At 39.4% G+C, this 16044-nt stretch overlaps 1 protein-coding gene and 1 long non-coding RNA gene across 11 annotated transcripts in view; one reads left to right on the forward strand and one right to left on the reverse strand.

Moving 5' to 3' along the window:
- Positions 1–5391, forward strand: part of LOC139040978 (uncharacterized) — a 39515-nt gene extending 34124 nt beyond the window's left edge. Inside the window, exon 3 of the long non-coding RNA XR_011495373.1 lies at positions 4979–5391. This is a non-coding gene — a long non-coding RNA (uncharacterized lncRNA). The remainder of the gene's footprint in view (positions 1–4978) is intronic.
- The window catches only part of GRIK1 (glutamate ionotropic receptor kainate type subunit 1), a 362404-nt gene that overhangs the window by 90086 nt on the left and 256274 nt on the right, over positions 1–16044 (reverse strand). For 7 of the 10 annotated variants that reach the window (XM_014866436.3, XM_044750995.2, XM_070488744.1 and 4 more), the window contains exons 5-7: positions 12307–12360; positions 9168–9341; positions 169–312 (exon numbers count right to left, since the gene is read on the reverse strand). In XM_014866436.3, the coding sequence (XP_014721922.1) occupies positions 169–312; positions 9168–9341; positions 12307–12360 (372 nt within the window). The remainder of the gene's footprint in view (positions 1–168; positions 313–9167; positions 9342–12306; positions 12361–16044) is intronic. The other 3 variants (XM_070488749.1, XM_070488747.1, XM_070488745.1) reach the window with 2 other exon arrangements.

Here is a 16044-nt window from a genome sequence, read left to right on the forward strand (position 1 = left end):
CTTCTACATAAACTTTTAACAGTGAAATCCCAGCAGACTGGTTGATGATGGCTTCTCTTCCTTTATAGACATCATGCCAACAAAGCTATATGGGAAGATCACATTAAATGAACAGTCAAACAGCAATAGGCCAAAGGAAGAACTGTGCTGTGAGTGAGCAGCACTTGCCTCTTTGATCAGGTTCATAAATCTGGGTCCAAGGCGCCATGGCTTGTGTCGATGGCACTGTAGGGAACTGACAGTCAGCTGGGAAGCCCGGTGGGAGGCAATGGCCACCATGTACACAGCGTCGTACATCAGAGCTGCTTCTGTCTGTGGAGGAAAACACACACCACATCTTCAATTCCACCTTTGCTTATCTTCCTTTACCTGCATAATCATTCTGTCTGCTTCCTTATTTCCTATTTGTCTGATCTCAACTGCCATTTATTCTCCAGCTGAACAGTTTTCACTCTCCAATAGCTATTTTTCTCTAAAATAATACCTCCTACTCCACAGTAAATTGGAGTCGTAGCTTTGCTTTGTTTTGAGTTCTTTAAAAAAAGCAACTCAGATCAGTCACAAAAGACTTGATTCAGGGAACAAATATTTTTGGAGTGTCTTCTATGTTAAGCGTGGTGTTAAGATCAACTGCATTGAGTTAGAAGCTACTTAAGCTCGCTATTTCACTATCAGACTGTTTCTCAGTATTTATATCTATTTATATATCTATTTACTTGTTTCTATTTGGTAGAAAGAAACTGACGCAAGTAAAACTAACAGGTAATTTCCAGATAAGGATACTTGTGTTGGTCACTTCCATTTACCAGAGTCAAGAAGGTTGTAGACATGGAATCAAATTCAACAGCAAGAATCTGGGGAAGACTCTGGGATAGACTCTCTGAGAACAGACTTGTGTAACTTGCTCAGAATATGCCTGTCCTTGTCAATATTTGCTTTCCTGATGGAGATTTTAAGTTTTCATTCATTTTTGGGGCTGGGCCTCTCATTCTTCTCTTCCTCATGAAATTTCTCTTACTTGCAAAATTTCACAGAAAATTTCCAGCATTTTATAAAATATACTGCCCTGTGGTTTTCTTTAAGGATAAAGTCTTATAATATCTTCACATTTTACTTGAGGGTTTTCATCGCAACTTCAAATACATGAGCTCATTTGAAATTCTCAACAACCTCTCAAAATAAGCAGAACAGATAGATAAAATGATTTATTATGTAGGCAAACTGACCTCCAGACAACATATTGATTTTTGTAGGGTCATACATATAGCTGGTAATTGGTAGAGTTAAATCTGGAATCTGGATCATAGCATGAAGATTATCATGTGATTTTCTGAAATTAGTTGAATCACTCCACATTTACTATGCATTTATTGAGCATGTCTTAATGGGGATGGAAAGACAAGATAAGTGTTACTACATCTTGCGTCCTATCCATCTTTAAGTGCAGAGGATATTTCTACTTTGAATCTTTATTACCTTATGCACTCTTTATCATTGCATTTTCCTTGTGTATTTATAGTCATATCTGTTTCTCAATAAGAATGTGGGTTTCTTGAGGGCAGAAGCTGCTCAACTTCATTCTTTAGAGGCTAGCACAGTTACTGACACATAAAAGTTGTTTAATAAATATTTGCTGAAGGAATTAACATTATTTCATGCCTTAAGATAGAATACATTTTTGTGAGAACTGTATAATCTCAAGGTTTTAAGATGTATTTCTAAGATAAATCATTTCACTCATATTTATGTGATCAACATATAGAAGTTAACTTGGTAATGGTGGTAGTGGTGATTGTTAAAGCTTAAAAATGTTTTGATCATTTCAATTCAAAACTGACATCATCCATTGTATGTACCAGAAAACTAGAGCTCAGGGAAATTGAGTGACTGACTAGTCCAAGGCCGCTCTGCTAATCAGCTGCATGGCCAGGGTTTGCATTCATGACTGTCTGATTCTAACGCCTGTGTTCTTCGCTACTCTGCTATACTAATATGGTGTAATTGAAGGAGAGTGATCCATTGGCAGAATGATACTTTTTGAAATGCGATCAATAATAATAGCTGACTTTTATTGGGCTCTTATCATATTCAGGTGCTGTTCTAAATATGTTGCAAATTCTTGACCGTAACCTTTATTCTTTCACGGATAAAGAAATGACGAGGTAAAATGGCACCCCCAAACTCGCAGTGGGAAAGCCAAGATTCAAACCCAGCAAGCTGGTGCTAGGTTTTATGCTCTCAGCCATGAAGCAGAACTGCCTCTAAAGCAAGTATTCATCTGATGATTTAATAATTACAATAGCTCAATAATGGTTAATATTCATTGACAATTTACTACATGCCAGGCACTCTAAGCATTTTACACATGTTGTCTCCTTTAATTACTGCAACTAAACCTGTGAAATAGGTATTATTCCCATTTTACAGACAGAGAAACTGAGGCTTAGAGAAATAACTTTAGGAAATAACTTTAATAACTTGCCTAAAGTTATATAGCCAGTAAGGCAAGAAATGAGGACTCCTGCTCAAGATAAAAACTTAGAATTCAGAGCTTATGCACTTAGTCACTATGCTATGGGGACCTGGACCTTTTTAGCAGTAGAATCTACTTTTTTATGAATTTGTATGTGTAGTCACTAACAGACTGATTGATTTGATAGAGAAGTGTCAGAAGTGGGATTCCAAGGGTCTAACTTTTCCATAAGCTTAGCTTAGAAAGGATTTTGACTTCCTTTGTCAAGCTTGCTTCTACACTGAGCTGGGTAATAACACAGTTCAGAACTACAGGCCAGATCAATGCTTTTCAAATTCAAAGAAGAAAACAGTCTATCCTAAAACTATGCTTCTCCTTGACATACAGTGTTTTCTTAGATGGAGGGGACAGTTACTCTATTTTATAGCACTAATAAACTACCACTGAATTTCCTCTTCTTTTTGGTTTTGTGCTGGAGGCCTGCTTCCTGAACAGCAACTCTCAAGTCATTTTAGGTAAATGTAAAAGAAATTGGCCTGTATTGCAAATTTTATTCTTCCAGATGTGCTTATGTTCGCATTTTATTTATATCTAAAACCTGGATAAAACCACATTGCTCATTGTACCCAAGAGAATCATTTTACTACAACATGGATCATGAAATAAGCACATGGAAAGCCAGCTTCTCTCCAATACATGGTGTTTTGGTTATTACAACAATGCGCAGTAAAGGGTTAACTCAGTGGGCTCGGGGTGCTCACACTCTGCACATTCCAAGGAAAGGACTGGCCTTTGACTGGCTCCTGGGAGATGACTTCTGAATCCTTGGAATATCCTCCTGATCGGAGTGTTTTTACATCCCTCAGGCCTTGGGCGATGCTAGACAGTTTATGCTACCAATGGGATTTATGGTGAATGTCTATTTTTGTTCCTCTGGGGCCCTGGGTCATGCTATATCAACTTGACCTCTGGAATGGCTGAAGACTGAGTGACTAAGGTCAGCTATGTGGGTGCTCTATGCCTACGTGACCGACTACCAGTAAAAACCCTGGACACCAAGGCTTGAGGGAGCTTAGCTGGTTGGCAACACTTCATAAATGCTTTCATATGTCTTTACTACAAGAATGAAGCACTGCCAATGCAGCCGTCCTGGGAGAGGACCACCAGAAGCTCATGCATGGCTTCTTCTGGACATTGCCCTTTGCAACTTTTTCCTTTGCTGATTTTAATCTGTATCCTTTTGCTATAATAAACCATAACTGTGAGTATAACAGCTCTTCTTATTTCCATGGCTCCTTCTTCCAAATCGTCAAACCTGAATGTGGTCTTGGGGGCCCCAACACAATCCAATGAGATGCTACCTCATCTAAGGATGAGGACTAACAAAACAGGATGGCATATAGAGTCCCCACATTTTGCTGTCTGCCTGGTATGTAACTGTTGTTGGAAAAAGCTAGAGGGGATTGGGGTGCTGAAGGGAGACCTAATCTTGGGGGAGCAAATGGGCAAAAAGTATAGATTTCCCATCTTCTCCGCAAATTTAGAAACATTCACTAACTGGATATGGATAGACAAAGCTGTTTTCTAGGAGGGAAGTACTCCCAAATAACACTCTTTCCCCCTCATTTCCTGAGCTTCCTCTCACACTTGGTGTAAACAGTTTCCTCTATTAAAATCCAAATATCTCACTCACAGCATTGAGCTAACAGAAATTTGCCTCTTGGTATGAATTAGCTAGCTTCCCTTGTGGGAGTGGATGCTACTGAGGGATCCAAAGTGGTGGAAGAGGCAGTGAGCATCCGAGCCATCCAGGATGCTGGGAAGAGCAACCTGCAAGTGAAGAGGGGTTTGGACACTGGCTGGGGAAGGTAGCAAAGCTATTAGCACATACTCACAATCTAGAAATTCAGTAATTCAGACAGCAACTCCAGCAGGTCCTACGAGACCTGGTACAGAGGTTGGCATATTGTGAATCTCAATGAACAATTGCCAGATTTTGAGAGACAATGAGGAATTGGGAAAAGAGGACTATACGTGGAGCTGGAAAATATAACTGGGTGATTCCACTGGCCACACAAGGTCACATAGGTCCCTAATAAGGGACCATCTTGGGCTCCATGTGCAAACCAAATAATATGTCTCTTGTAAACAAATGGGTTCTGCCTTATTCAAGGCAGAATAAAGATTCTGCCTTGGTATTTCTGAATGTCTTTTGTTTTTCCTTTATTGACTACAAATTGGCAAAACAGTAGGTACCATCTAATAAATTCAATTCTATGTCCTGGAGGCTTGGTGTATGCTATCTAATTTAATTTGTAGCCTAACACTGGAAGTATTATTATACAGATTTACAGATGAGCAAGCAGTCTCAGAGAAGATAAATAACTCACTCAGGTTATTTAGTTATTCAGCAGACAGAGCAAGGACTTAAATCTAGGCTTTCTTCATCTGGAAAGATCTTCCTTTTTCCACTGAATCCTGTTTCCTATTCTCTTTCATCACCAGAGTAGCAGTGGACACTCAAGGTGGACACTCAAAGATCTTCCCTGTGGATCATGATTATCGGAAACGCTCACATGCAAGATAAAGCTACTGATATAACTTCACATTGTGAATGTGCTTGAAGAACTGAGAAAGCAGATGACAGATCGACGTTGTGTTATTTTTGTGTGTTTGGCATATTGGGTTATACACAATTTTGGTTCACAATTAGAGAAGAATCTATCTGAGAATGGGCCACCTCAATATCCAGCCTATCCCAAAGCCAGTAGATTGAATCAGTCCAAACGCTGAGAGATATTTAAACATGGTGAATAGAAATGAAATAAATTTTATAAAATCACTCCAAATTTCTGTTGAGTTAATTAACACTTTGGTTGACAAACCTATTTCTTTTTTTAATCTCAAGATGTTTTTAAATAAAGAGTTTCACTGCTTTTGAGCTCTATTGACTCAGTAACAGTTCTCTTAATTAAGTCAATTTTAACCCTATTTTTAAAGTTAATATTTTTTTTGCCTTAATTAAATCTATGGCTCTTAAGTCTAGAGTCAAAATTTTTCCACTTGGAGATGACTTCTTACTTTCAGATTGGGATGTGTTTTGACATATGTAATATTATTTGAAGATATTTTTAGTGTATGAAGTTCTAAGAAATTCTTAATAGTTGAAAACATTAAATAGAAGCATAAATAAGTAGATGGGAAGTAAAGTACATGGGTTTTAAAAACATTCCTATATGATATATTCATACAGACATCTGTATATGTGTGTAGCACACACAAAAATATGACTATACATGGCTACAGGGAAATTCACCTTGGCAAATAGCCAGATAATGCATATGATTTTGGAGAAAGCAATTCTACTATAGTAACGGCATTACTTAAACATTAATAGCGGTTATTCCATGGTTAATTTTTGAAATAATATTTTACTCCTTTAGAATAATCTCTATCTTCACTAATCACACCTATTTCTTATTTTCAGAAGCTGTCTTTGGACTTTTACGGAACTATTTCAGGGCTATATGCATATTTTTCATTTAATATCTTGAGTCTTAGTAGAAGCTCAATTCATACGTATTTAGTACATTAATTCCTTTATTAAATACATCTTTAATATGTAGGTCTGCTTTGCGCTAGGCCTTTTCTAGTGCTGGGGATAGAGCAGAGCACAAATAGACAAAGTCTGTCCTTACGGAGTTTATATTCTTGTAAGGGAAGGCACTGGACAAACAAATTAAAATATAACATATTGGATCATAAGGGCTACAGTGAAAAGTAAGCAGGCAGGGCCGGCTGGTGGTGTAGTGGTTAAATTCACGCGCTCTGCTTCAACATCTGGGGTTTGCCAGTTTGGATCCCACTTGTCAAGCCAAGCCATCCTGTGGCAGGCATTCTACATACGGAAAAGAGGAAGACAGGCACAGATGTTAGCTCAGGGCCAACCTTCCCCAGCAAAAAGAGGAGGATTGGCGGCGGATGTTAGCTCAGGGCTAATCTTCCTCCAAAAAAAAAAAAGTAAGCAGGTTAGAGGAGAGAGAATGACAGGGAGGGGGCTCCTATTTAGGCAGAAGCTTCATAGAAGTCCTCTCTGGTGAAGCGGCATTTGAGCAAACCTATATAGGGGAAGATTCTCAGCATTGGGAGCAACAAATGCTAGAGATTCACGAATAAACGCAAGGTAGCACCTGAAATATGTAGACCCAGTGGAATTGAAAGCACAGAGCTTTTTATCTTTAAGGCAGAGAAGAAAGAGTTTGACTACAGAGGCAACTTGAGAACAAAGCTTTGCTAGCGCTAGGCCCAGGCTTGGGGACTTGGGTGTGCTCTCTAGACTCAGCTATCAAGCCATTGGATGCCCTTCTACTTTCCCTTTAAACCTTCTGTGACTTCATTTCTACATCCGCAAATTAGCCACTCTCCTAGAAGCAGGAAGGCAACAGTGAACTGCAAAGTGACTCTTTGGGTAAATAAAGGTCAGCCTTACGCTTCACAGAATCAGTGTCAAAGCTGTATCTGCGCGACTATGGGCTCCAACTTCTAGTAGGCACTGCATTCCACCCCATTATTTTGACTAGTACCGACATGACCTGATAGAGCCACTTTCTCTGCTTTTAGCACCCTCATGAACCACGCTCTTCTGTTCTGATAAATCCCCCCCTTTTTTATGGTTTATAACAATAATAAGAAGAACAATAAAAACAGTGCAGAGAAATCCCTCTCTTAGGTGAGATGACAGTAATAAACTTTAGGTAGAGCGAGACTTCTTCTATCCTTTGGGACTTGGCTGTGCTATGATGCTTCCTGCCTAGGCAGCAGTCCTGGGAGGGCAACAACATGCCTTGTGCTCAGCTTGGTGTGGTGTGAATTGCATGGCTCTATCTCCTTCGTTCAGTCATTTGCCTCATCTCAGTCACTATGGACAAACTATTCTGTCAGTTCGGTATAATTTCACACAACAGACACTTTCTTTGGTGAACTAAGCCATACAAGAGGTGAGTATTTAATGTTTGGTGTGACTCCACAATCTGTGTTAACAATGCTCCAAGCTGTAACTCTTTAACTGGGCCATACAAGGGGAGGTAAAAATGATTTGAGATCTCGTCCTGTGACAGAAATTTTGTTGGAAGGTGGTGGGGGTTGGGGTCACAGTGCGCAGAGGATTTTGAACCATATTTGAACTCAATGGAATTATGAATCCAAGAGAAAGAAGAGAAAAACCAACAAATTAGCAAATTTCTCTCTCTTTTTAGCTTTCTCCCCTCCCTTTCAGAAGTCTGGTGTTTCCTTGGATATTCTCTACTTGTTCTTGTTCAAAAAAATGTTTCAAATCACCCCAAGGCTCATTTGGACCAAAATGCTTTCCATCATTATGTCTCAGATCAGTTGGTATATTTTAAGAGTCATTTTATGTTTAAAAAACAGTCAAGGACCTTGAACATGGAATCATCCGGAACCACTTAATTCACTCATTTATTTCTTCTTTTCATTTGTTCCTTGAAAAAAAGAGGTAGAAAGAGAAAAGAAATCCCAAGTTCATTTCTCTGCGAGATGATACCTTTCAGGTATCGGTAAATTGCATCTTAAGAGCAAGAGTGCTTCTCCCCGTGATGGGAACAGAGAATGAAATACTATGCCAATTTAAAATGCTATTACCTACATGCTTTTGCAGTAGCTTTCCCCTTAGATGACACTGTTCCTACATAGAAAGCTTTTTTTTCTTTTTGTATTTCCTGCTATTTTCTTCATCACACAGGGAGCTTCATTAGAGAAATAAAGCGAGAGTAGGTGCATTTGACAAAAAAGACAAATGATGTCAGCGAGAAGCTCTCTGATGAGACAGTTTGCAATTTATCTGTTCAAGAGAGTCCCTCTCTCCTGTCAGGGGGCAGGCTTGGCATTTGCTTCAAGAGCGACATATGGCTGGTATGAAGCACTGTCAATGTCTGCAAAGGTGTGCCTGTACATCTCCAGGACACCAAGAACATGAATGCACCCACTGTAGGTACATCTGGCATTTTTCCACGTGTGCTCCTGTTTGCTGAGACATGGCAGAAGCGAGGAAGGCAAACTGGTTCTGCATAACTTTCATAGGCAGCATGTTCCTCCTCCTTCCCTCCCTCCTTTTTTTTTTTTTTTAAGATTTTATTTTTTTCCTTTTTCTCCCCAAAGCCCCCCAGTACATAGTTGTATATTCTTCGTTGTGGGTCCTTCTAGTTGTGGCATGTGGGACGCTGCCTCAGCGTGGTTTGATGAGCAGTGCCATGTCCGTGCCCAGGATTCGAACCAACAAAACACTGGGCCGCCTGCAGCGGAGCGCGCGAACTTAACCACTCGGCCACGGGGCCAGCCCCCCTCCCTCCTTCTTAAGCCCACATTCCTAGCAGTAAAACTCTCTCCACTTGCCCTTGCTTTGGTTTCTGCTTTGTCTCCATTTGAGTGACGGTGGTGGCTACTCTTGTTCACATTTTTATCTGAACAAGTATAGTGAGGAAGCTGAAAATAGCAGTTTTTGAGAGTAGTCATGCACAAGCTGTCAAAATACCTAAAAAGCTTACTCCTTCTTCCCACAGAGAAGTCAAGGCATAGGTTATAACACTCTTTCTCACACTATAGAAGGCATATAAGACTTTTAACTTAACCCCTAAGGAATTCAAACATTATTTTAAATGACTATTTTAAAACTACTTACTGTCATCATGCCATCCAAGAGGCCAGTCTCAGGCCTGGGTGGAGCCTGTAATCTCTCCATGGACCACTTCTCAATGATGGATGACACGTGAGGGTTGTCAATATTAAGCAGCCGAAACCCAGTCATATTTACGCCACTGTACCTATAGAGTTCCAGATCTAAAGCAAATAAGTCCTGTGCAGTATTAAAAATGATAAAAGTAGAAAGGAGTTAACATTTTCAATGCTTTTCATGCAAAAGAGAATTAATGACTACAGAAGCAACAAATAGATTAAACAAAAATGGCAGCCAGCATCACATCATTTCTATAAAAGATCATTTCTCATTTTTCATTTGCATTTTGCTTGAGAAACTCTAAGGCAGTAAGCAGTTTTCATTGCCATCCATTTTTTGCAATACTGTTAAGAGTTTAGATAAATAAGAAGAGGAATTTGACTGCCAATAACTAGTACACTCTTGAGCACAGAATATGACATTATGAGAAGCTAGAGAATTCTTTTCCTAGTATACAGTCTTTGGGGAACTAGAAGCGATCTTTGTGTCCATTTGGTTAAATGCTTTTTTTTTTTGGATGAGGAAACTGAGGGTCTGAGTGGTGATGCGATTGGCCCCAGAGTGATCCATTAGTCAGTGGCAGTACCACCCTTCTCCATCACATTTTGCCACCTCAGTCTGCCCCAGGAGGTGAAATTTGGAAATTGCATATGTATTTGACAGGAAGATCAGTCCAAGCAGGAAAAAATACCATTCCCTGGATCACTGAAAATAACTCTTGTCCCATACAATGAGGGCGTGAAGAATGCTTAGTAGACACAAGCTCAGAATAAGAACCGCAGTGTTCTCTTCAGAGAACAAACTGGAACATATGGTTGTGTGGACGTGTGTATCTTAAGAATAGAACTTGTTCCACTTCAGACAATGTTTTAGGAAAAAGGGTTTAACCCACCGCAGTGTATTTTCCCTTACAGATGAGGCTGGGTGTAAATCAGAAGTTTATGTTGATTCACATGAAAAATGTGATCATTTCAACTTTTTTCTTATATATAAAGGTTAGACTCTAAAATATATGGTTAAAAATATATAACACATTTAAGAATATAATAAATTTTCAAAATAACTTTGAACAAGAAAAAAAACTTCCATAAAAATTTTCTAACAATGGAACTGCTTTATGAAAGTGCAATACAAGATAGTACCTTCTCAGTGACGATAGTGGTTATTAAAGAGGCGTAGCTTCAGAAACACTCCATGATTTGTATTTGCAGAAGATGCATACAAATTCTTTCTTTTGAATAACTCCTCTCTACATTTCTACCCTTTCCCAAGATAACTTTGATTAGACTGCAGACTTATAAGAGCATAGCTCTGTGTTCCAAGCTCAGTATCAGAAAAAAGCGTCTTGCCTTTTAAAGTATTATATACTTTTTCCCTTGCAGAGTGTAACTAATTTTCTTTTTTCTTTAAGTTTTGTTAATACTCCTGGGCAAGAAAGGCAAGGATATAAAAGCAAAGCGGAGCAAACTGCAGATAAAACCTAAGGAAAATTCTTAAAGAAGCGAATTTAAAGAATAAGATCCAAGAAAGAACGATTCCTTTAGTACATTCAATGAATAAAAGGAAACTTATTCAAGCTATAGAAGGTCAGACAGAAACTTCCAGAATGCATATTGAATCCCTCATGGATTCAACAGTACATAAATACAATGTCCCAAAATGAATACATTAAACGTGTAAAATTACGTTAGCCTTCAAATTGAGGTTTTTGTACAATCGAGAATGTGCAGAATCCAAGGTCTGATTTTCAATATCCCTTTGTGAGTGAAGGATGAGGAAAGTAAGGGGATGAGGGCAACCTGTCTATCCCTCAAGGGTCTCCTTCGAAGACCAGCCTTCTTAGGTTTGATTGTTCATATTCTTTCTCAAATTTCTCCAAAACCAGCTCTAAAGGGTGTGTACGGCTGGAGATGGTAGAAAGTTCTGAGGCAGATGGCCATAACACCTTGAGAATACCCAGGTGTTCATGGCGATGGGGGAAGGCCAGTATTTGTGAGCAGAGTAAGACACTTTCCAGTTCTCAAGTTTTCCCTTGACTGTTCTGATAGGGGACCCAATCGAGATGTCAACAAGGGAGGGAAACTTCTGCCCTGTTGCATATTGTCTCACCCCAAGCTCAGGAGCAGTAATGATTTTGACAAATGCCCCAAGGCATTTGTGTCTTGATGTCTCTGCAGCCCTGCATGCTCTTAGAGAAACATGAGTTAGGAATGGAATTCACCATTTCGATCAGTAGTATGTACATAACAGCTGCCTGGTCCTTGTTTCAAATTCTTTGATTTCCCTTACTCATCAGCCTACCTTGCCAGTTTTGTTTGGTAAAATGGTATTTTTATTGAGGCTTCTGGAATCTGGGTCGATTTTAGGCAACACACCTTTACAGATTAGAAAAAGAGGTTGCTTCTGTGTTTTCAACTTAGGTAAGAAACGTGGAGTATGTGTGTGTGTATGGGGGGGGTGGTATTGTGTACGTGTGATTGATTTTTGAAAGTGATCGAATGAGAGCTATCACATCATTTTGATGTTTTAAATACCCTAAATCATTCTCCCTTGATCTGACAGTCCCTCAAAATTTAAGGCATTGTAGTTTCTTTAGAATTTCTCAAGCTTAGAGCCATGATTTTTCTCATGGTACAACATGTTCAATGTGCAAAGCATCTTCTAAGCTCCTCTTCTTGACAGTCTTCCAAACACCTGACAGGTGACCCCTGCCTAACCCAGCTATCTACGGGACACAGGCGGGTAAACCACATCAGATCAAAGAATGCCACAGTACACTTCAGTGTGCCTTCTAATGTATATATAAAATGTAGGTGATGGTTCTTTATGAATAGTTTGCACTTTGACAGCTTCTATTTAATGGAAGTTTCATTTTAATCCCTTTCTGGATGCACATGCATTGATGCTAGTTAAAAAAAGAAAGAAAGAAACCTGCTGTTCAGCATTTCTGGATTTAGAGGATACTTAGGAACGTAAGGCAAATCTCCATGACAATATCCTGCCTTTGACACTGGTGGGGATGACTTTAAAATAACCTGGAGATGTTTCCTATGGTGTGGAATGCATTTCTACTGGATGTGCTTACCAGGGTTGTGAAAAAGTAGTGGTAGTACTCAGTCATCATGCCCATGAACAGAATCTGCAAAAGATAAAGAATCAGAAAGAGAATTATATAAGAAATAGAGAGTTAGTAGGGTGATTGAAATAGTTTGGGAAAATAGAACAGGAAAAGGCTTTGGAAATCCATAGACAGCAGATCAGAACCCTGAGACGAATGAGTGGCTGATGTGGGGCCAGGATGGAGGCCACTGAGCTCCATCCAATGCTCTTTCATTTTACTATGTTTGACTTGCATCAAAGTAATTGGTTGGATGACCAAGTTGGAAAATAGTTTATGCTCAACAAATTTTGTTTTTGGAGCTCTCCATAACGGCATAGGGTTTTGCCTCCCCCACTGCCTGGTTTTCTGAGTAATCCCAAGCTTAGACACATATTCCATAGACCCCCTTAGCTTTGGTACTTAAACCACAATGCCTCAGAGTGGAACTCATTAAGTGTTGAATTGGCAATGTTGGCATGTAGATATATTTAAATGAGGATTTATCAATGAGTATATCTGTTAAACCTTTCTCTCTTTCTCTTTCCCATCTCATTCCACAGAACGAGCAGGGGAAAGAGGATTGGCTTATAGATGGAAAGATGGGACCACTCCTAGACAAATTTTACACTGCCTCTTAATTCTGATTCTTAGTTACTGTCTTGGGATCTTGATAGTTCCAGACATTCTGTGTGTATTGTTTTTACTTGGTGGGGAAGAGGAGAAAAAGTAGGTGGACAGAAAGGACAAGAGAGATTATTAAACTGCGATCCTACTTTTGGATTCTTGGAAATGATGTCCACTGAGAAGAAAAAGTTGCAGATGGTTTGGAGGTAAGCTATTGTTTCTAAATCTTCCAAATCGAGAGTATGACCCTCCTTGGGACAGGTCCCAAAGAGGACTATTTGGGTGCTGATTTTTGGTCTTTGTACAGAAATGAAGGGAGAAAACTCAGAAATCAAATTTCCAAGGCCATTTTCCCCACAATTCTGATAAACTCTGGATGCAAATGAGAATCCCCTCTGGTTTTAAAATCAGATATTCTTAGACTCTATTACAGAGATGTTCTGAATTAGAATTTCTGAGAGTGGAGCCTGGGTTTCTGTAATTCACAGCAATGGTTGAGAATCACTGCTGTATGGAAAACATGTCCATTTGCATTTAAGAAAAAGACTTTCATAACTTCAGCTGAAGAGATGGATTGAGAAGTCTCAGGAAAGGCAACAGGAGAAACCAGAGGTCCTGGAAGGTGCCTCAAATATGTAATCTAGAATGATTTCACATGAAAGGGGATAAAGAATGAAGAGGGTATTCAGTGACAGCACATAACATACAGGAGCACCAGTCTGACACTTCTTCTGCCCTTTCTGCTAATATGGAAACCAGAGGAATATTTAGTGAAATTGTAATGTCATGAAGGTAAGACAAATGACAGGAAACTCTCTCTGTGAATCATGAGCCCACAGCATGTAAGTCACTCCTGTGGTGATAACAAGACCAGGCACACAAAAAGATTTTAAAAAGGGTGGAATTGCTTTAGGGCCATCAATAACATTTAAAGCCATGCATGGGGAGGACTTGTTAACTGGTCTCTTATATCACTGGGGCATAAAAAGCTAACCTGCCGGGGTGAGTCAAGAATCCAATTTTTCACTTCGGTCTTTAGATAGTGTAATTGCAGTCAAGACTGCCTCTTGAAAGGGAATGGGGCAAGTTTTACATCAAGATATAGACCTGGACACTGACGTTTAAAATACTGTTTCTGGAACTGAAAAAGAAGCACAAAGGCTGAGAGTTCAGCTTTCACTTGCATGACTTTTCTTTTTAAACTTCATTATGGAGGGATTTGATCACCAACTGAGGGCATAGGCTTTTGTTGTTGTTGGTAGCAAACATTCAAATAATTATTTTTATTATCACTTTGTTATAACTCCTGGAGGCAAATATTCATTTGGTATGCCTCTTCTTTAATGTTATAAAAGAGTTAAGAAGATACAGTGAATAAACAGCTAACAGGCCTGACTTTATTGTAGAAAGAACCTTTGGGCCCTCCAAGTACACTTTTTATTCAGCATATTAAAAATTCCCCATTCTTGGAGTTGGCGCCGTGGCCAAGTGGTTAAGTTCGCACGCTCCACTGCAGGCGGCCCAGTGTTTCGTCAGTTCGAATCCTGGGCGCTGACATGGCACTGCTCATCAAACCATGCTGAGGCAGCGGCCCACATACCACAACTAGAAGAACCCACTACTAAGAATATACAACTATGTACCGGGGGGCTTTGGGGAGAAAAAGGAAAAAATAAAATCTTAAAAAAAAGAATTCCCCATTCTTGACTTTCCTCTCTAGTGCCTGGGTCAGTGTCTTCTGATTCTTCTCTTGAATTTCCTAGAAATGGAAATTAAGAAACAAGTATAGTCATGGGTCATTGACCTGTCAACTTTGTGGACTCTCTAGGGCCCAGGTGAATGAGAAACTTCTAGATAAGAATAAAAGCAATAGCACCAAAGGTGGTGCTTTTTAAATAATTGTCCTTATAATGGTCTGCAGACTGGTTGTGGCTGGCAACACTGTCATCTAATAGTGGTATACTTTATAAATAAAAATATTGCCTTTACATGATGATTTTCTCTCTGCATGTTGGTATTTCAACCAAAAGTCATTAAGGTATTAAGAAAATGTCACATCAAGATAAATGTCAGTTTTTCAAATAAAAAGTATAAGCATGATATGGAGAGTTTCCTCATAGTTACTTGCAAAACTGACCTTTTCTTAAGAAACACTACCTTCTTTGAATTTTGATACCGTCTTTGGCTGCTGCGCTGACCAGCTGGTGCTGACCTAGGCAGTGTACACGCTCTACCAAGGCAGAAACTAGTTTGGGCTCCATTTAAATCATTTTTAATGGAACAAAAGCATCACATGACACACACTAATATGTAATAAATGCGGCTGTCAAGACTATTTGTATTGATGGCATAGTCCCCTTCATTGCTTCTACTAATATATTCTTTTAAGAATGCTTGTTTTCTGGGGCTGGCCCCGTGGCCGAGTGGTTAAGTTCGCGCGCTCCGCTGCAGGCGGCCCAGTGTTTCGTCAGTTCGAATCCCGGGCGCGGACATGGCACTGCTCATCAAACCACGCTGAGGCAGCGTCCCACATGCCACAACTAGAACGACCCACAACTAAGAATATGCAACTATGTACCGGGGGGCTTTGGGGAGAAAAAGGAAAAAAAAATAAAATCTTTAAAAAAAAAAAAAAAAAAAGAATGCTTGTTTTCTAACAGAATTATTCTTATTAAATAACCCTTTGACATCATATTGCTTTAGAGCGATAGACAGTAAAAAACTTCAGCCCTTTCAATAACATTATGTATTTATAATAGGGATGGTATTGAGTATCTACTACTCTTCTTGACTTTTGAAAGTCCTATGTGTGGACGTCGTTAGTGACATTATCAATTTCCCAATTTGAAGGGCACATGATAAGATTGCATTTCTTGGCCCCTTATGCTTGGGTCAGGCCATACTCTGGTTTTGGCTGAGGAGACGGGAAAAATGCTGACATATGTCACCCTCCAGAGATCTCACTCCCCTTGCATGGTTGTTAGTGCCAAAAGAAGCATTTTCCTTCTGAATAAATATAACTTTCTGTTGCATGAATACTTCAAGTTATGTAAGTGCTCTTATTTCTGACTATGTTTTGATTGCTAAGGAGGTTAGGGT

This window comes from Equus asinus, chromosome 18 (genome assembly GCF_041296235.1).
Source record: "Equus asinus isolate D_3611 breed Donkey chromosome 18, EquAss-T2T_v2, whole genome shotgun sequence".
Classification (NCBI taxonomy): domain Eukaryota; kingdom Metazoa; phylum Chordata; class Mammalia; order Perissodactyla; family Equidae; genus Equus; species Equus asinus.